This window comes from Solanum dulcamara, chromosome 7 (genome assembly GCF_947179165.1).
Source record: "Solanum dulcamara chromosome 7, daSolDulc1.2, whole genome shotgun sequence".
Taxonomy (NCBI): Eukaryota; Viridiplantae; Streptophyta; class Magnoliopsida; order Solanales; family Solanaceae; genus Solanum; species Solanum dulcamara.
The window spans coordinates 45,530,132-45,552,183 of record NC_077243.1 but is presented as its reverse complement, the minus strand read 5'-3'; the positions used below and the strand labels follow the sequence as shown (position 1 = coordinate 45,552,183).

At 37.8% G+C, this 22,052-nt stretch overlaps 1 protein-coding gene across 1 annotated transcript in view; it reads left to right on the top strand.

Moving 5' to 3' along the window:
• Nucleotides 1-21,636, top strand: part of LOC129894438 (pachytene checkpoint protein 2 homolog) — a 39,227-nt gene extending 17,591 nt beyond the window's left edge. The window contains exons 9-14 of the mRNA XM_055970138.1: nt 10,071-10,140; nt 10,230-10,300; nt 10,429-10,519; nt 20,214-20,341; nt 20,415-20,543; nt 20,623-21,636. Coding sequence (XP_055826113.1) covers nt 10,071-10,140; nt 10,230-10,300; nt 10,429-10,519; nt 20,214-20,341; nt 20,415-20,543; nt 20,623-20,763 — 630 coding nt within the window. The 3' untranslated portion in view covers nt 20,764-21,636. The remainder of the gene's footprint in view (nt 1-10,070; nt 10,141-10,229; nt 10,301-10,428; nt 10,520-20,213; nt 20,342-20,414; nt 20,544-20,622) is intronic.
• The last annotated feature ends 416 nt before the right edge of the window (nt 21,637-22,052 follow it).

The following is a 22,052-nucleotide window of genomic DNA, read 5'->3' as shown; positions in this document are numbered from 1 at the left end:
TATAAGATGAAAATGGTACATTTTCTCTCAAAACCTTGTATTCTATCGATAAAATCAGTGAAAATAAGTAATCCCGCTCTCTTAGAGCTAAAATCAATAGAAAATGTAGTACAACCAGTGAGGATCTCAAAACCTCTTTTATTTCCAAATCAGAATGCAATTATGCCATCAGTATGCCATGAACATGATTTTAGACCGACACAATCAAGTCATTCTCAAAGCAACCATATCACATACACAACCAGGTAAACACTTATCACAGCATAGTTGTACTAACTGGAACTCTAGCCAGTCCATGGCCTCAGGCCCAACGATACAATCAATAAAGCGATAACTCAAGCATAACCCAAAGGGGCACACAAAACACCAAAACAATCATCGCGCATAGAAATTTAAGATCCACACCACCTAAGAGCATTCTAAGGATCTAAAACGACAACCAAGCCAAGGAACAACCTTAACTAAGGCTTATCGACTAACATACTAAACTAAATAACCTGAAATGACCAATAATATCATTAAGGATCAAGCACACCTACGAGCTAGTCTTGAAACCATTCTAACTATCAAACCACTCAAATACATACATAATTATGATATGCCAAGTCTAAAAGAGAAAAACCATAACCTACCTCAAGGCTGAAATCGCACACAAACAACTACTCGAGTGCTTTTCCCTTCTGACGAGCCACGAAATGCTGCCAAGCGATTAAGAACACAACGACCAAACCAATACGGGACTAACGATACCCATATCATAGTTATGAAATTTGGACCGAAAATTGGGTCAAAAATTGACCTTCGGACCGAAAATCACATACCCGAAAGTTGGGCGAAAACGGGATTCAATTCGGACCTCAAATGGTCCAAATACTATACTTTGAAGACTTGAAATCAAGGGATGTAAGGCCAAGAAGAAAAATGAATAACGAAAATAAAGCTAGAATCGAGTTTAGAAAAAAGGAAAGGAAGAAAATTATCTTTGAATCACTTGAATTAATCAAGAAGCGAGTAAAAACCCTCTTCCTGAGCTCCTTCAACAATGGGTTTCTTTTTAGAAAGAAATAAGGAAGAAAAAGAACTAAATCCCCAACAAGAACCGCAAAAGTGGTCAAATGGCCACTTAGGCGGCCATCGCTTTAGCCACTAGCTGGCCGCTAAAGCGGCCCACCTCCCATGGGCGCTTGCCACAAAAACGCCTTCCAGGCCACTAAAGAAGCTATCGCAAAAGCGGTTAGCCGGCCACTAATGCAACCTCTGCCTCCTTAGGCCCTCTCGCTAAAGCGGCGCCCAGGTCGCTTAAGCGACTGTCGCTAAAGCGGTCAAGAGCCGCTAAAGCAGTTGCTGAACTGTTGCATTACCAGTTTGTAGCACAATGCTCCAATTTTGAACAGACTATCTGAATTCATTCGGGGTCAAAATGACGCTAACCAAGTGCTATCCACTCTGAAATAACATTCTGGAGTCAACAGAATCGACGAAACAACCAATGGAGGTCATCTTGCCAAAATGTTGACCAAAGTCAACACTTACAAAGAATCAAAGATTCCTCTAAAATCTCTTGTTTTGTATGGTTAGTGTGTAGGAAAGCTCAAGGTGTTTTACGTGCACATCGGATGCAGAAGTAAATACTGTTTCTTCACTACAAAACAACTGCAAATCTATGGAACATGTTCTTCTGTTTGCTTAGAGTGCACCGGGTGACTCCAAAAACTACCAGAGGAATGCTTAATAGTTGGAAAGGGATTGGAAGAAGAGAATCAGAGGAGGACTGGTGGGAAATGATACCTGCATGTATTTGGTGGACCTTATGGAAGGAAAGAAATGCAAGAGGTTTTGAAGACAAATCCAAGAACATTTCAGAAGATCAAAATGAACTGTCTTAGTCTTCTTTATTTTTGGTGTAAACAGGATAGAGTGGGGGATATAGAACTTTTTGTTGATTTCAGAGGGAAATTGTAAAGCCACTTAGTCTAGTATTGTTTTTGCTGGAATGGTGCCCTCTAGGTTGTAAGTGATTTTCCTCATTATCCTTGATGATGAGTACTTTGTGAATAAACAGTTACCTTTTCTCAAAAACAAGTCAACACTTACAAAGAAATATCAAACAAAATGCCAACTACAAACTCATCTCGGAAGCCTCGGGAATCTAACCAAAGGTCTTTCTAGACTAAATTCGGCATTCTAGAGCTAATCGCGTTGACAAAATTTCCATTTGAGCGCTTATCAAGAATGTTGATCGAAGTCAAACTTTGGCTAAAACTTCAATTAAAACATCTAATGGCACAAACTCAAAACGAACACCTCGAAACCCAAATCAACCATCACACTAGACCAAAATGACCCCTTCGGAGTTGATGGAACTGACAGAATCCTCATCCGACATCAGAATCTCTGGATGTTGGCTAAAGTCAACTCCTTTACATCATAAGCGTCTAGAATAAAAAACTCCCAACCACCTCAGGAAGTGTGCCACCCATCCCAACACCACATAAAAGCTACAAGGAAGCTACGGGAAGGGGCAAAATGGGAAAAGCATGCAAAAACACATAAATGACCACGAGGGTCATTACTCATTACAAGAATTTTTCTTCAAAAATGGATAATGCTATTATAAATATCCATAACGTCTTTGAATACAATACTTCTTAAATTATTATTCCCTTCATTTTAATTATTGTGAGGGCATTTTACTGTGCAAGAGTTTAAGAACTATAGAAAGAATTTTGGAACTTGTAGTATTACATATGTCATGATATTTTTTTTAGACAAGTAACAGTTGTATTCAGTAAGAACTTAGCCACCCTCGAAAAAGGTGCTAAGTTGGAAACTTTACTAGCATCAAAGGGTGCTTAAACCCCTGCCCAGAACTCTCACGATCCATGCTAGACCCTAGATGTGACACGGCGAATAGGATCCCGACAAACCCTAAACAAGACTCCTAGCATAGCATGATGTAAGATAACATGATAATCAAGAATAAACTTAAATGCAGAAGATAAGTCTCAAAATATAGAAGTCCCAATAAAAGAGAATCTAAACATAACATCTGAAATAAACAGAAAATCATACTAGTCTTACAAGACTCTACTACCATAAATGGGGGCATAGGACAAACCCTAGCTCACCCATAACATCTAAAGCCAAAAGTCATGAAAGAAAGACATAATGAACTCATAATGGTTGATGCACGCACACCAAGCCAAGATAAAGAGTGCAAGTGCTATACATCAAGTCAATACTTTAGAAGCTTGGAAAGAATTTGGAATGAAGGCTTGAAGCTTGAGAACATGCTAAAGTGGAAGTAAAAGGAAGAAAGAAGAAAAGAAGGAGAAAGCACAAGTTAGCCATACTACTTGATGAATTTTTGTGAATTCATCCCAAAGGAAGACAACCAAACAAGGCCTTTACTTCATTAAGGGTAAAATTGTAATAGCTAGTGTCTTTCTTTTCTATCCTAGTATAAGTAGTAGTTTCTTATTATTTTGGAAGGTAGATTTTGATGAATATGAAAACTAAATACTCTTTGAGAGTTTTGAGTGCTTGTTGAAGCCTTTAATTGTGTTTAAGTTTAGAAAGAAGGGTTGCTTAGGAATCTAATTCCCTTGAGGTCTTTCTAATAGTATAGGTGCTTGATTTTGATCAATCAATTGAGGTCTTAGGGTTTAGTATACCCTTTGGTTGCTTTTGATTTCCTTACATGTGTCTTGCTTTTATCTTTTTATCTTTAGTTTGTCTTGTTTTTTTTGTTCTTCCGCATTCGATATTGTATCAATGGTTGTGCCCTCGAAACATGAGAACTCACCAAATCAAGCAACGCCAAAAGAAACCTGTACTAGCAACGGGGATGAGTAGGAGCGTCGTGACCTATATTATGAAACAATATAGGCAAAAGAGTATGCGTCAGTACTATAAAATGTGCTGAGTATGGAGAATATGCAATGCATGACGTAAATCATAATAATGCAATGACCAAGCTAAACATAGTAAGAACTTTTGAAAGCATCATTAGAAACATAGTGGTCAATGCAAACTCGTAAAGAATTCATAAAGTAAACATATCAAAATGTGAGTCATGAAACTTTACAAGAGATACCTTTAACCGACATAAACCATGTGAGCTATAACATGGACTCCAGTGTCTTCCACACATTGAAAAGAGGTTGTCCTACTTGCCAAGGTAAGGACCATAAACATCGCCTAAGTGGATCCACTAAGTTATAAGGGATCAAACCTCAACTAACGGATGATCCTTTCTCCTACAGTGGCATGTAGTTATGGGTCTAGGGGATTGCTTCTAGAGATCCGGCCTCTACTAACGAGAGAGCCTCCATCCCAAAGTCCGCTCGGTGCTAGGTGATGCCCTTAATGGAATATTGTACATAAACATGAAGATATCATAATCTCAGAAATCGGTAAGAATCTAGTAATACCAAATTCATTATAACAGACTTGAAGTTTGAAAGAATAGCTCCTTTAAGAAATCATGATTCATAACATAATCCATTCATAAGAGATACTTACCTAAAGGATCCTAATCATGATAAGCTTTTCAATAAAAATTCAATCAATACTTCATCTATAAGCACCCGTGGATCATAATTCATAGGAATTATAGTGCATGCATAATCTTCAAAACATGACTCATAATCATAAAAGAGGCATAGTGCATGAGTTCATGTGAATTTCATCAAAAACATGTAATTGAGATCAATTCATACATAATAAGATCAATGAGACTGAATAGAAGCATAATCAATTGAACCCAATGCAAGATCATCAAAACCCTAGAAAATTGGATTAAATTTCATGTAAAAAGTAGGTAAATATTTGGGACTTCATGGATGATAGGGGATCCATGGATGAAATTCCCACACACCTTGTTGAAATTAGGCCTGAAAGCTTGAGAGGAGGCTTGTCTTCTTGGAATTCAAGCCTGGCTTGAGGAAGAAGACTTGGGAGAGAACCTTTGAGTGCCTTAGGAAGTTTTGAGAGATTGTGAGGGAATGGGGGAAGTTTGAAGGGTTTGGATAGATATAGGTCATCCAAAATAGCTCAAAACGACTTAGTTTAGGTGTTAAAAAAGATGAGAAATGTCCAAAATATCCTTGGATTAATTTTGTTGGAAGTGACCTACAGACAGGACCTATGGTCAGTAAGATCTTCTACGATCTGTCAGAAGTATTCATAGAAACCATGTACAAAAATCCAAAGCAACTGGAATTGGCCCTTTGACCCTACGACCCCGGTCTACGGGGCGTCGAAGACCCTACGAGTCGTCAAACCCTCTCATCCTGCTTAACTCCAAAGCCCAAAAATTCAACTTCTTCGAACCTCACTATGAGCCATCCTATGACCCGTCAAACTTTCTATGGTCCATAGGACCTCTCATCGAACATAACCTGAGCTAGTGGAAATTGCCATTTCCGCAGGACCTCCCCACGATTCCTATTTACGGACTGTAGGCTTATACAGTCCGTAGACTCCACTTGTAACCTAAGCTAACACTTAGCCAATTTTTCCCAACTTCAGGACCCACCTACGAGACCCTCCTACGGATCGTAAGACTTCCTACGATCCGTAGGTTGGCTCGTAGAAAGCTGCACCAGCAGCATTTCTGCAACATTTCCTTTGTTTTGACTTTTCAACTTCCAGGGTCTTCCAAGAACCCTATACAATTATAAATTGCCATTTAAATCTACTAACTCTTTTACTTCCCCCACATATTCTGTTTACACCAAAAAAGAACAAACTAAGATAATTCAGCCTAATTTTCTCGATAGAACTGCTTAGTGCCTTCAAAATGTCTACCATTCTTTTCTTTCCACACTATCTTCCAAATGCAAGCATGAATGATCTTTGACTAGTTCTACTTCTCACCCTGGTTCCCAATACTCCACCAATTGTTCAGTTGTGCCGAAGTAGAACTACGTATTACCCAAGTTATTCCCAAAATATGCTATGAGATTTCTATGGCTATAATAGCATGCCATTGTAAAATATAAAGTTAAAAGTTGATCGTTTTCAAATATAGAAAATGTAAGGATTTAAGAAATTGTAATAGCATAAACAATCTAATCAGAAAATCCTATCAATTATTCAGGAATGTGGAACTACCTGATTTTCACATATATCAATTATTACAGTAATTCAGTTAAGAAAACATACCGAAATCAGCCATATCTTTCTTTGTGAATCTTGACTTGAATTGAGCGGAAGTCTTCTTTTAATTGTTCTTCAGAAGTTATTTCTCTCCCTTGCCTTATACTTTCAGAATAGTTTTGATGGAACAGACTATTCTTTTCTGCAGAGAGAGAGTACCCTTTTACTGTTGATAAGCTAGCAATGAAGGCATGATATGAAGGTGACAATCAATGATAACTTAAATACGCATAAACTGGTGTTTGATTAGTAATAGTTCTAGTACCTTTGCAAAGAGCAGTGGGAAGATCATCTGATAAGCGCTTGACCGAAGCAGAAGACATTGTTGAAGCAGGCATTGTGTCACCAGGATTGCTTTGTGTACCTCTATCAAAGTTAGAAATACTAACTAGATTAACAAGCTCAGAAGGAGGTTGAGGTCGTCGGGAATAGACCTTAAGAGTCGAAAGTGGAGTTTGGGCTGGAATAATTGGAATTGGAAAGACTAATATGGCCTTCTAGTTTTCCATGTTAGGAGAAAAATATGGAGAAGTCTCGAAAAAAGTAACATTTGCAAAGATCAAATACTTATAGGTAGAGGCATCAAAGCATTTGTAACCTTTTTGTAGACGAGAATACCCAATAAACATTTAAAAGCCTTGTCCTGAAGTTTATCTTTTTCGGGGGTAAGGTTATGAACAAAACAAGTGCAACCAAACACAGGTGGAGGAAGGAGAAACAAAATTTGGTTTGGATAGAGGACTGAGTGTGGACTCTGGTACTGCAAAACAGATGAAGGGATGTGATTGATTAAATAACAAGCAGTAATAACAACATCACCCTAAAAACGTAAAGGGACATGATTGTGAATGAGCATTGTCTGAGCTCTTTCAATTATGTTTGTTCTTTTGCTCAGCAACACCATTTTGTTGAGGAGTATGTGCACAAGAGGACAAGTGCAATATGCCCTGGGATGACATAAAATAAGAGAAAGAAGTACTCTTGAGCATTATCACTGATTAACTTTTTAATGGACAAATTAATTGCGAATTTCAGCACAAAATTGCTGAAAGATAGAATAACTGAGACCTATTCTTCATTAAAATTAACCATGTGCACTGAGAATAGTCATCAATAAAAGTAACAAAATAATGAAAGCCTAAGGAAGACTTGACACGACTTGGACCCCATATATCTGAATGAACAATTTCAATCATAGAGGTGGTCCTATTATTGATGTTCTTTGGGAAAGAGGCACACGTGTGCCTCCTAAGTTGACACCACTCACATTCTAACAAAGATAAACTAAATAAACTCGGGACCATCTGCTGCAATTTCAAAAGACTTGGATGGCCCAATTGATTATGGAGCAAATTAGAAGAAACAACGGAAGTGAAAGCAAATGTGGTGTTGGGATAGAGAGTAGGTACAATCCCCGTGACTCATGTCTTTTTTCAATCATTTGTCCCGTGTTTCGATCCTGCACAAGAACGAAATCATCAAGGAAGGTTACAGCAGATTTCAGGTTTTTTGTTAGTTTGCTAATAAATAAGATTATATGGACATTCAGGTGCAAAATGACTGATTTTAAAGGTATGGAAGACAGAGGGTGAGCTATACCTATCCCTTTTACAATAGTCTTTGATCCATTAGCCAAAGTAACAAAGAGAGGGTAGAAGGGGTAGTAAGAGTATTTTTGTTGCCAGAAATATGGTCAGAAGCATCAGAATCAAGAATCCATTGTTCCCGAGATGAAGACTGTGCGACAAGCAAAGGAGGTACCAGGTTGTGCTGTGCAAACAGTTGATGATTGTTGCCTTGATGTTTGGCACTGAAGGTAGTCATTATAGTCTGCTCTAGTTAAAGTGATAGAATGAGATGATCCATCCTTGACATCAGGTTTAGGCAGAATACCATCTCCATTATGAACCGCATTTACTGTGTGTCGAGGACAATCATTGTTGCATGGAGGCTTAGCATGAAGAAGTCGACATTCCTCTCTTACATGCCCTCCCTTAGTACAATGACTGCAATGTAAGAGGAGAAACCGACATTTCTCTCTTACATTTCCTCCATTATTACAATGAGTTCAATGTTTATTGTTCCTCCATTTTCCTTTTCTGTATTCTCATTGAAAATTGTTAGTTTGGACAGCCATGATAGATGCATCATAGGAATTTACCTCTGCTGGTGCAGATGTGATTCGTAGTAATTTTGCAAATACTTCTTCCAAGGTAGGAATAGATGGGCTAGAAAGAATTCGGTCACAAACTGAGCTTAGGTGTACTCACAACCCAATCAAAGCCAAGACCATAAAATACCTCTCTTTGTGTCTCCTGATCATCCAATTTGTCAGTAGAAGGCATAAAAGAATCAAATTTATCCATAAAGATTCTACCTGACCCAAATAACTTGCCATGTCTTGTTGATTCTGTTGTAGATGTAACAATATCTGACACAACTTTGTAGATGAGTTGTATATTATTTGTATACAAAGTTTTGGCTTTGTTCCACACTTTGCAACAAGTCTTACAAGACTGAAAAAAATTTAACAACTTAGGATCAAGTGAATTCCACAGAAGACTACACAATTGTGCATCTATTTAGACTCAAGCACGTCTATCAGTTGGTCCAATAGTACTACTATTTTGAGTAAGTGATCTTCAAATCCTTGACCTATAAACCACAATTCTACAGAGGCTCCCAAGAGGTGTAATTTATACTACCATCTAACTTTACTGTAGTAACTGCAAGTGATGGAGTAGAGGAAATAATTGACTTAACAATCTGATTTTCAGTAGTTAGACTATCAGTTTGGTTAGGAGCCATTTTTTTTTGTCACCAAAAGGACTGATGAGGCACAGAAGTAGAAGTCGTTAACAGAAACAAAGAAGTAGACAACCAGATGTCATAAAGAAAGGAATTCCGACTGAATTTAAATGACCTGGAGAACGAGAGAGGTGAGATAGTTTTCTGAGTTACTCGATCCCTCCTTTTTTTTTCTTTTCAGTTTTTGTTATTGAAAGAAAAGAACATTCAGAGAGAGTAGCTCTGATACCATGAGAAATTAGAAGAACAAGAAAGAGATATGAGAATTTGAATTGATTGATTATTCCCTCAAGTTGATGGGATTAAATAGTTGTTACAAATAATGTAAATAAGAAAAGAAATTTATAAAATATTATACAATCTCGGGATTAGAGAATATTCTCATATCTATGCTATCTAATTATACCATATATATATATACACACACACACACAAACTATGAGGAATTTTTTTTTCTATACATGTCCTACCTACACTGAGCAAGAAATTACAAATTGTTCTACTATCTATATAATTACAAAATTGTTCCTCGTGGATAATTTTAGATTATCCATTATGCTACAACTATTAAAAATGATCAGACGCCTATACGAAGCTCCAGAAAATCATTCATCAATGGTTGTGATTGCTCCATTTGTCCTAGCATGCTTTGTACCTATAGCCTGGTTGGATTGACTTATTTTATGTGCTTTTAAGTCAAAATAAGCACTTTTGTAGTGTTTGGGTAAGATAGAAAAGTTCTTTTAAACACTTGTGTTTAAGCCAAAATAACAAAAATAAGTCGAAGGCTTTAAACCCTTTCATATAGGCTCCTAATTTAGTGTTCGGTCCTTCAATTTTTAGTTTGGTCTGAATGCAATTAAAAAAAAGGAAGCCAGTGCACTAATGCTTACTTTATGTGCGGGTCCGGGGAAGGGCGGGACCCAAGGGTCTATTGTACTCAAACCAATTTGGTTTGGATGGAATTAGAATTCCCAAATTTCTTCTATCTTCTCCCCTTTTCTTGTCTGCTCGTCTTATTTGCTCAATTCTGTGTCACCATTGATGCGTGAGTTGTTATTTCCAATAAAGTGACTAACACTCTTGTATGTCGACCTTAGGTTGCAAAGCTGTTCTCGAAGATTCAAGAAATGGTAGAGGAAGAACACAATCTGGTATTTGTTTTGATTGGTGAGATATAATAACTGATGAGTTCAGTTATAGTGGTGTGCTGCTTTATTATCTTTTAGCGTAGTAACTCCTTACCCTTATTTCAACAGATGAAGTTGAAAGCCTCGCTGCTGCTAGAAAAGCTGCTTTGTCTGGCTCTGAACCTTCAGATTCTATCAGGGTACCAATATCTTTGTATTACTAAGTAAATTAGAACCTGTTGAAGTTTCTTTTTGTCGAAGAACTAATGTGTTTTTTATACAAAGCTGCATATTGGTTTGTCCTTTGACTCATGCTATATCTTGTCAGGTTGTGAACGCTCTGTTGACCCAGCTTGACAAGTTGAAGTCCGCGCCAAATGTCATAATTCTGACTACGTCCAATATCACTGCTGCTATTGGTAGGCCTGTCATTACATTCAGATGCCATATGAGGAGAGTTCATTTCAGTCTCTTCATTCAAATATTGTTAGTTTATTATTCAGATATTTTTAGATCTATGCACTGGCCACTGGCTATAGAATATAAAATGTCCACTTATAGCCTCCAACATTGATCTTATGCCCATCATTATTTTCTTTTTTATTCTACTTCCTCGGTTTCAATTTATGTGGTGGTGTTTGACTGGGCATGCCGATGGTTTATCTAAAACAACATCTCTAACCCACAAAGGTAGGGGCAAGGTTTACGTACACCCCATACTCCCCAAACACCAGTTGTGAGATTACACAGAGTATGTAGTTGTTTTTGTTTGACTGAATGTAGAGTTTATACAACAAGAACATACCTAGTGTGATTTCACATGTGGGGTCTGGGGAGGGCAGAGTGTATGAAGACATTACCCCTACGTTGTAAAGATAGAGAGGCTATTCCCAATAGACCCTCAGCTTAAATAAAGTCTGCCAAATAGTTTGAAAAATGGAATACAAATATGAAAGCAATAACAAAAACAAAATAATGCGAAAAGGAGATTATTACACAACGAAAAGGAGGGAGAACAGTAACTACAATTCAAAGAAGTATGGTCCAAAATAAGCCATAAACATTTGTGCGATGATAAATCTTCTCAATAAGAGTAAAATGAGAAAGCTATATTTTTTTTAAAATAAAGAATGTGCCATGTTTTTTGACGCATACCAAAAAGAAAAGTATGATACATAAATTGGAACAGAGGTAGTATGATTTTTGAAAATAAAAATCTGTCTCCTCTCAAATTTTGTACATTATGTTAGTGTTATTAAAGACAAAAAACACAAAAAGCTCTAAGGTTTTTTGGGCTTTAGCTGCAAAGCGCAAATAAAGTGTGAGCTTAATGAAGAATGGAGTAAATGAAAAAAAATATACAAATATGTATGTGTCATCCAAGACTAATAATTATAAGCATGAATAACAAATATATGGATAGAATTGATAAATAATTATGCTAATCTGAAATATCAATTATTTAGTGTTTCCTTTTTTGGATTACATTCATTGGCCGGAAAAAATATGTCTTAGAGCCTTGATGACAGCACTGAAGTGCCACCCCAAGCGAAGCGAAGTACTCAACCTATTTTGCACCTTGCTTCAGGGCTTAAGTAGGGAGTTGAATTAGTAATCCTGCTCCTACTCTCCAGTTTCCAGTCATATTTGGGGTTTTGATATGGGCCTTAAATTCCTATCATAAGTTTCGATTATTGATCTTTACCGTCACCCAATATTGATTTACCCAGAACTTTGGAATGTTTTATTGCCTATTGTCAAATTGTAGTACAAGATTTCATCTACACTTTTTTAATGTCAGGACTAAGAACTATACCGGCTGATTGACAAAACTGAAGTATTCGAACAATATAATGTAGATGTCTAGTTCTCCAAGTATTCTACTATAAGTAGTCACGATCACGAGAAATGGTCAAATCATTTAGGCTGTGAGCAGATTCTTCATTCGCTGGAGGTAATATATTCAATTTGTCGACTTTCTTGTGTGTCTGATTATCTAAGAGATCATTATAGAACTCGTTCTTCTAGGAGGCAGTCTTCGATCATACCAGAAAGTATTCGATCAAGGTCGAGAACTGTTGCGATACCAGAAAGTGTTCGATCAAGATCATACCTTCTAATAACTTAAGTCCTCAACAAAGTCTTCGATCATACCAGAAAGTATCGCCATCATGTACCTCTGAAATGGTGTTGGCGCGTTACATAATCCAAATGATATTCGCTTGAAAGAATATGTGTTATAACTTATAAGGGCAGGTGAATGCCGTATTTTCTTGGTCCTCTAGAGCAATGTCTTATGGATTGTAGCTGGAATACCCATATAGAAAGCAATAGTATTCTTGTCTAGATAACATGTCTAGCATCTGATCAATAAAGGATATTGGGTAATGATCCTTCCTTGTGGCATTGTTCACCTTTTCGTAATCCATGCATATTCTCCACCCACTCACAATTCTTGTTGGAATTAGCCCATCTCTTTCATTGGGCACCACTTTCATCCCTCCTTTCTTAGGGATACACTGAACGAGGCTCACCTAAGCATACTTGAGGTGTACTGGTAAGGGTTTCAACTCAAGTTTAAGAGCTTCCACAGTTGACAACTTGGGCTGGGGTACCAATGGTTTAGTGGCTCAAAGTTACCTTCTCTAATATAAATGCTGGCCATGTCTAATATTTTCACCCATTTGTTTACTTTTGCATCTCCATAACTATATTGTTGCAGACCAAACCTCTCTCTAATGAATCATTGAAGTGATGGGAGGCAGCTCAAAATTATAGTCCACCACATTAATCATGGACAACTCTTCATAAAGTGCAGGCAGTTTCAGAGCCTTGTATGCATGAATACTTCTACTTGGTTATGCACTCTCATGGTTAAATGTCTTGCTGCTACATCAATCAGTTCTCCGCCCATGGCTAAAAAGGACCCCGAATTAAATGGGACTTCTGGATCTGGCTCGAAATCTAGGATGACAAATTTGCAGGAAAAATCAAAGACCCAACTTGCATGAGTACATCTTCGATAATCCCCTCTAGTCGTGCCAACGATCTATCTGCCAATGGTAAACATAGTAGTGGGATGAGGGGTCCCCAAGCCTAGCTTCTTGAAAGCAGACATGGTCATAAGGACATCAAATTTATACTCTCCCCTAGATCAAATAGTACTTGGGCAATGAACTGCTTCATAATGACAATTTCAATAGTGAAACTCCTAGGGTCTTTCAGTTTCCTTGGCAACTTGTTTTGAATTTGCAAAGTGCACTCCTAGTAAGTGCTATTTGACGCGGCATGTTAGACTGCCTAGGACACTTTAAACTTTGTGCTCTGATATCAAGTTTGTCACGATTCAAGCTAGGCCCTAGGTGTAACACGGCTATCGAAATCCCGAGGGACCCCAATCAAGCCTCTTAGCATACATCGCATACATAAGGTAACTTAAAGCATCAATGAGAGCATAAGCGGAAGATAGGTCTCTACGAATTCTCAATAAGAAGAAAGCTTAAAGCAACATGTCCGAACAATCGGAGCTACAACTCGTGATAGTCTAAAACATGCCTCTGCTTCAGTCTAGATGGGGGCATAAGACATGCTCCTAGCTCACCCCAAAAAAAGAGAATAGTGTCGTAGTAAAAGAACATAAAATTTGTGTTGGTTACGCCCTCCAGACATGAGGACTCACCAATCAAGTGATGATATCAAAAGCAACTCTAGCCACGAGCGTGAGGATAAGCATAAACATTTGAATATCAATCATAAGTCAAGTGGTCAATGCATCATAAACATCATGTGAACTCATAATATATATCATATACCTTTGTGTGGGATAGGACCATAACTGACACTTGAGACTATACGAGCTATAACATGGAATCCGATGTAACTCTCACATCAAGAAGAGAGAGGCTACTTGCCAAGGTAGACTCTGTGAGAACATCTTAACTTGAGCTATTTGTGGATCCACTAGCTAGGCCATAAGACAAACCTACGCGGACAATGTAGTTAGGGACTAAAGGTTGCTTCTAAGATTCCCTTGGAAAACTACTTTGGCCTTCGAATTGAACCCTATCTTAAAGTCCTCTCGGTGCTCAGTCATTATCCTAACGGAATTCATTAAAATATAGTCATTCACATCATAATGAAAATAGTCATTAGAGTAGTTCATAAACATGGTTGATTCATACAAGAATGAGAAAACCTTTAAATCCTTGTGAATTCGTGATTAGGTGAGAAAATCTTGCACCTCTTTAACATAAATGTGTGAGAATTACCTTTCACAACCATGGATACTTGCTTGAAACATCATTGAAAATCATAATTCATCATCAACATAACTTTTCATAAAGTACTTCATCAGTTCATGATCATAATTTCATAGGTTAATACTAGAAAATAACATAGTGCATGGGTCCATGGAAATCAACTTGAAGTCATGCATAAACAAATCAATGATAATGAAAGAAACTGTAATTGAATTGACCCAATGCAATTTCATAAGAATTAGGGTTTTAAAAGATAATTCATAAAAGAGGAATTTGAGGAAAACCATTGGGACTCCATAGAAGGAAGGATTCATGGATGAATTCCCACATACCTTGATCAATTAAGACCTAAATGCAGAGAATATGGAGGCTTGAAACCTTGGAATCCTTAAACCCTAGCTTGTCTTAAGAATTGGTCCTTGGAAGAGTTATTCTAGAGAGAAGATTATTGAAATTGTGGATTGGGGAAGGAATGGGGGAATTTTGAAGGGTTTGGGTAGTTATAGGTTTAGAATATAGGCTTTAAACGACGTAGTTTAGGAATTAAACGAGCTGGAAAGAACAAAAAAATAACCTTACTTAAACTGGCAGAGGACAGTCGGGCGAGATGGGGTCGTGCTCATCGACCCAGTCAGTGGGTCGCCAATCTTCCCTGCTTCCTTGCCTAACGTCCTGAATTCTGAGGGAAAATCCTCAGATGATTTTGGTGAGCTCGACTTTGCTCGCCTACCTGGTCGACGAGTCGCTGATTCGGACCTCTCCCTTGCTCAGTGCCTTCTTTCTCTGCTAACGTCTTTGAATTTATTAAATAAATTTTTAATAATTTATATATTTAAAAATTAGGTAAAAATGTTATATAACACAATAATTAAGAACTTAAAATATTTTTAAAAATTATATAAACAAAATATGGTCAAATAGAAAGTTGATGACTCTTCATATTTTATCCGTACTACATAAATTGAGACAGAGAGTAAAAGTATTTTTAATAATTAAAAAGACATTTTCAATAGTTTTTATAATTGCAAATTGTGTTTAAAAACTATAAATCATAATAATTAACGACTTATAATAATGAAAAAGTAAAAAAATTACGGTCAAAGAAATTTTTTATTGACTCTCAAAATTTTATTTGTGTCACATAAATTAGGTTAAAGGAGAAGTAACATGCATTGAATTCGTGACATATAAAAAAGATGTAGTCGACGAAAATTTTGATTAACTTTGCAAATTTTATATGTGCCACATAAATTGAAATAAAGGGAGTAAAGACATTTTGAATAATTTATATATTTATAAGTTACGTCAAAGATATTTTAAATTACAATCTCTTCTCTTCAGTGTTTCAGAATTCAGATCTAGGTTTGTGTTCTTTCTTTCTTCTTCTTTCTTTCTTTTCCGGCGACTACAAGTCGTCATCTTCTTCTTCTTCTTCTTTCTTTCTTTTCCGGCGAACACGACCTAGACAAGAGTTGAACCATACGCCGGTCTTCTTCTCCCTTTTTCGGCGAACACAAGAAACTGCGGTCTTCTTCTTTCTTTCTTTCTTTTCTGGCGAACGCAAGAACCTCTCTGAAACATGTTTTTTTTGCCGGTGACCACGAAACTAGATCTTCCCAATTTTCGGCGAGTGTTAGGATCCCGCAGAAACTCCTAGCAATATTCGGCGACGACCAGCATTTTTCGGCGACCTCCGACGTCGCAACGCTATCAAATTCCGGCAAAGTCCAAACTTTTTCGGCGACGTCCAAGATTCCGGTCAGACTTTTACTCATAGCTTTCTTCGAGCCAGGTTGTATCTTCCCTTTCCTTTCCATAGCTTATTTCTTGTGCCCCAACTGTTGCTTTTGTCTCTAATCAGTTTGCTTATCACTATTGTCCTTGTTTTGTCCTAGTTCTTATCTTTATTGTTCTTCATTTTCTTTCCTCTATCAGCATGTATTAATTAGGGCTCTTGATTAGTTAGTGAGTGTTGTCTCTATTACACATTCTATATTGTCGTTTATATTCTTGTTGCCAGTATTCTCTTGATTTATTTGTCCTTAGTTTATCACTTTGTAGTTCATATTTTTTGGTGGCTTTGGATAATGATGGTGGATTAGGGTCATGTCCTCGACTAGGGTAGAAGGCGAGGGGTAATAGTGGTAAGAGAGAGGCGGGTTTTCTTAAGTTGAGAGTAGGATCATGGAACATAGGGTCACTTACAGGGAAGTGCATAGAGCCGGTGAAGAGGTTTAAGAGGAGGAAGATTAATATAACTTGTGTTCAGGAGACTAGATGGGTAGGGACCAAATCCCGGGATGTGGACGGGGTTTAAATTGTGGTATTCCGAAAGCTCAAGAGATAGAAATAGAGTAGGTATTCTAGTTGACGTGGATCTTAGGGAGTGTGGTGGAGGTAAAGAGGATTAGTGATAGGATGATGACTATTATCTTAGTTATAAGCAGGCTTATTGTGAATGTTATTAGCGCGTATGCACCCCATGTGGGCCTGGATGAGGAAGTCAAAAGGCTCTTTTGGGTGGATTTGGATGAGGTAGTGAGAGGTATATTGAGCACCGAAAAGATTTTCATGCGTAGAGATTTCAATGGTCATATCGGTAAAACTTCTAGTGGTTTTGAAGATGTCCATGGAGGCTTTGGTTTTTGGGAAAGGAATGGTGGTGGGACATCTCTCCTAGAGTTTGCTAAAACTTTTGATTTGGTTAGTGCTAACTCTTGTTTTCTAAAGAGGGAGAATCACTTGTTTACTTTTAGTAGCACGGTAGCTAGGAATCAGATTGATTATCTACTCCTCCGAAAAGGTGATATAGGCCTTTGTAAGGATTGCAAGGTTATTTTGAGTGAAAATATTACTACCCAACATAGACTTTTGGTGATGGACTTGGAGATTAAGAGGGATAAGAGAAAAAAGACCCTTTATGATCGACTGTGGATTAGATGGGGAGGCCTGGCCCTGCCCTTTCTCAGGAGATGGGGAGAAATTGTATGGTATGGAGGTCTGGAGTAGTAGCGGGGATGTGAACAACATGTGGGACACGACTGTTGGTTGCCTTAGAAAAGCAGTTATCGAGGTATTAGGGGTATCGAGAGGAATCTTTGGTGGTGGAATAGAGAAGTTCAAGGAAATGTGAAACCTAAGAAGGTTGCCCATACGGAGTGGTTGGAGTGCATGGATGAGGTTGAGAAGTGTAGGCTTAAAGTTATCTATAAGATGGCGAAGACGGAAGCAAAGTTGGCAGTCACGAGTGCTAAGACGACAGCTTTTGCACGCTTGTATGTCGAGTTAGGGGAAAATGATGGGGATAAGAGATTGTATAGGCTTGCCAAAGTGAGAAAGAAAAGCTTGCGACTTGGATCAAGTAAAGTGAATCAAGGGAAGATGAAGTCTTAGTGGATGATACCTCTATTAAGCAAAGGTGGCAAGCTTACTTCCACAAACTCTTACATGAAAAAGGGGACCGAGATATTGTTCTGGGTGATTTGGAGCACTCTCATAGCCTTCGGGATTTTGGGTACTGCAGGTGTTTTAGGGTTAAGGAGGTTAGACGTGCTATTAGTAGGATGCAGAATGGTTGACTAGGTTGTTTAATGTTATTTTGAATACAACTAAGATACCCGATGAATGAAGGTGGAGTACTATGGTTCCATTGTACAAGAACAGAGGTGATATCCAAAACTGTAATAATTACAGGGGTATCAAATTGTTAAGCCACACTATGAAGATATGGGAGAGGGTGGTGGAGATAAGGGTGAGGAGATGAGTGTCAATTTCAGAAAATCAGTTTGGATTCATGCCAGGGCGGTCGACTACTGAAGCAATCCATCTTATGCGGAGACTGGTGGAGAAATTTAGGGAAAGAAAGAGGGATCTTCATATGGTGTCCATTGATCTTAAAAAGGCTTATGACAAAGTCTCGAGGGATGTTATTTGGAGATGTCTGGAGGCTAAAGGTGTTTCGATGGTGTATATTAGGGCGATAAAGGATATGTATGTTGGAGCTAAGACTCGGGTTAGGATAGTGGGAGGTAACTCAAAGCACTTTTCTGTTGAGATGGGACTACATTAGAGATCTGTGCTGAGTCAGTTTCTTTTTGCCTCGGTGATGGATGAGCTAACATGGTCTATTCAGGAGGAGGTTCCATGGTGTATGCTATTTGCGGATGATATAATTTTGATTGATGAGATTCGGAACATAGTTAATGATTGGTTGGAGGTTTGGAGACAAACTTTGGAGTCCAAAGGGTTCAAATTAAGCAGGACTAAGGCAAAGTACTTGGAGTGCAAATTTAGTGTTGTGATGGATGAAGAGGGCATGGAAGAGAGACTTGCCACTCAACCTATCCCCAAGAGAGAAAGCTTTAAGTATCTTGGATCCGTCATCCAGAATAGTGAGGACATTGACGATGATGTCACACATCGTATTGGGGTAGTATGGACGAAATGGAGGCTTGCCTCTGGAGTTCTGTGTGATAAGAAGGTACCACTCAAACTTAAAGGTAAGTTCTAAAAAATGGTGGTTAGGCCATCGTTGCTATATGGTGTGGAGTGTTGGCTAGTCAAGAATTCTCATGTTCAGAAGATGCATGCTGCGAAGATGAGGATGTTGAGATGAATGTGTGGACATACTAGGAATAATAAAATTAGGAACGAGGTTATTCGGGAGAAGGCGAGAGTGACCTCTGTGACAGACAAAATGAGAGAAACGAGACTGAGATGGTTTGGGCATGTGCAGGTGTGTCGATGCTCCAATTAGGAGGTGCGAGTGGTTGGATTTTGGGGCTATGCGGAGGGGTAGGGGTAGAACAAAAAAGTATTGGGCAGAGGTGATTAGACAGGATATGGCGCAACTTCGTATCACTGAGGATATGACCTTAGACAAGAAGGAGTGGAGGTCGTGTACAGGGTAGAAGGCTTGCAAGGGTAGAATGTTGTCTTGCCTTGTGATAGTTTAGGGTTAGTCTTAGGTCTAGGCGTGCCATTATAGTTGTGTTGTTATTGCCCTTGATTATCACATTATCTTGATATTGGTATTGTCCTTGTCTTGTAAAATTTGCATCGCTTTTCGTTTTTGAGCTGCTATGATATATATATATTGTGATTCTCCCTTTCTTGGGACTGTTACTTTAAGCCGAGGGTCTTTCGGAAACAGCCTCTCTATCTCTATGCGGTAGTGGTAAAGTTTGTGAACACTCTACCCTCTCCAGACCCACTTGTGGGATTTCACAGGGTATGTTGTTGTTTGTTGTTGTAGTCATGCAAGCTGAAATACTAAAGGCTATATATTGCTTTGACAATGGACTTGCAAGCACGGTGACTCTTGAGTTTCTTTAATTGTCTGAGATCACTGTGTGCAGAGTCTAGTTATTTTAATATATTAATATCAGCTTCACTTTGTTGTTTTATCCTCTCTTTTTTTTTCAATTTGTTTTTTCAAAAAGCATGTGCGGATGATCGTGCATGTGTTTGTTCTTCCCTTTTTGAATCTTGTTTACGAGTGCCAATATAATAGTGGTTCAGAAGCATTTAGTATGTTTGAATTTTTCTATCATTAGTTTCTTCTGCTATTAAAAAAATTTAAAAGCGGTACCAGCTGTACAATATGTAATGCATGTTTAGCAAGCTAGATTGAGTATCTTCATTTGAGAGCTATTGGATTGTAATGTACACTAGAAGATGAAAGTTGGATTTTTAATGAAAGGTTAATACTAATTAAACTGATGTTACCATGCAATTGGTGCGTGTTCCTTTTTCTTCCCCTTTTCTGCCAGGTGACATGCTTTGCACCATCTCCTGATCAGATTCGCATAAGTTACAATTTATTTCTAAAAGGTGTACGTTCATGGGATTGCAGATATAGCTTTTGTGGATCGTGCTGACATTAAGGCATATGTTGGACCACCTACTCTTCAAGCACGTTATGAGATACTCCGATCATGCTTGCAAGAGCTATTGCGTACTGGAATTTTGTCAAATTCGCAGGTACTACTAGTTGGTCTTTGGTTCACAGTTGCTTTGTTTAGCAATTCTCTACAAATAACTGGAATATATGCAGGATGGAGGTCACCTTGTTCTTCCAAATTTTGCTAGTTTGAAGGAGAACTTGAGTGAAGTAGTTTCAACTGAGTCTCAAATGTCTCCACATCTTGGTAAACTATTGCTTGAAGCTGCAGAGGCCTGTGAGGTAAAGATTTGCCCTTTATTTCCAGTCACGTAAATGCAGCAGCATATAATTGTGATAAACATATATGCATATCTTTCAGGGTATGAGTGGAAGATCACTTAGAAAGCTACCGTTCTTGGCACATGCTGCACTTGCTAATCCTTACAGTTGTGAACCTGGCAAATTTTTGCATGTAATGATGCAAACAGCTAAAAGAGAGCGTTCAGAGCTGTCCGTGTGAATTTTTTCCATTCATTGTCAAAATCCTGGTTCTGTTACCCTGTTACCAAACTCAACTGTAGAGCAAGTGGGATGACTAGCACTAGTAAAATGCCGAGAGATTGTCATATCCATGCTTACCTGAGCCAGACAGAAACAAGCTCTTTGTTACTATCTCTTTGGGAAGAGTTTAAAGGTTTCTGGGCAATGTGAATCGTGTTACAGCCATATATTTGAAAGTTATCGCTGATAGGTATTCTTCCATGTTGTAACATCCATTGCGCTACGAGCTGCATATATGAAAGTTGAGCTGATAAATGCCATATGTATATCATATCTCCATCAGATATTGGTCGAATTAGTCATCTTGGGGCGAATTAGCTTTGGTTTACCAAGCAAGGTTAAGCAGTCATAACACTCTGATTATGTCCAGGCACTGAGCTTTGGAAAGTTGATAATAGACCCCGTCTTATTTTGGCATCACCCAATTGTTGCATATTAGTGAGAAAAGTTTATCCATTCTCAGCTAAAATATTCTATTTTTTGGACTATCTATATATAAATTAGGGTAATTAAGTGAGTTTAAGTTTTATTGACTGCGGAGTAAAGAAATTTGCATAATCATGTCTCTCAAAGGGTAATTTGTATACCAATGTTTACTCAAGTTCGTAACTTAGAAGAAGGAAGAATAGCTTGGTGGAGTTTGCATTTTGCAACCAATCGAGGAAACTATTTTGGAACGGGAAGCGTGATGATATTACAATTTCTTAAAAAGATGAGATCATAAGGGCTGCGTAGATTATCGTCTCCAAAAGTGTTTTTTGGGTGAGGTGTACCAAAAAGCTTTGCGGTACAAATGAAAGACATATATGCTATTTAAGATCTTTATTAATAATATATACATTTATTTTCTTTTTTTTATAAAATTAAGTTTTTAGTTACAAACATAACAACAAATCAGTTTTTGAAATTAATTTTATATATTTTATTACTGCAGTTTTTTCCCCTTTTTATTGATTTATTTGTCGATTGTTGGGGGTATGATAATTATTGACTGTTTGGCTTCCCAATTAGAAATATAACTCTTATACGTTTCTCTCTCTTTATTTTTATATTCATTAATATCAACCCATTAATGTAGTCTCAATCATTTCTTTTATATTGGTTATATCAAAGGTAAAATTTTTTATCTCTCTTTCCATTACCATCAATATAGCCTTATGTTGCAGTTTTTACCTCCTTTAATCATATATTTTCCATCTTTGTATACATCTTTCTCTCTCTTTACAAGTTTTATCGGTAATTTCTTGG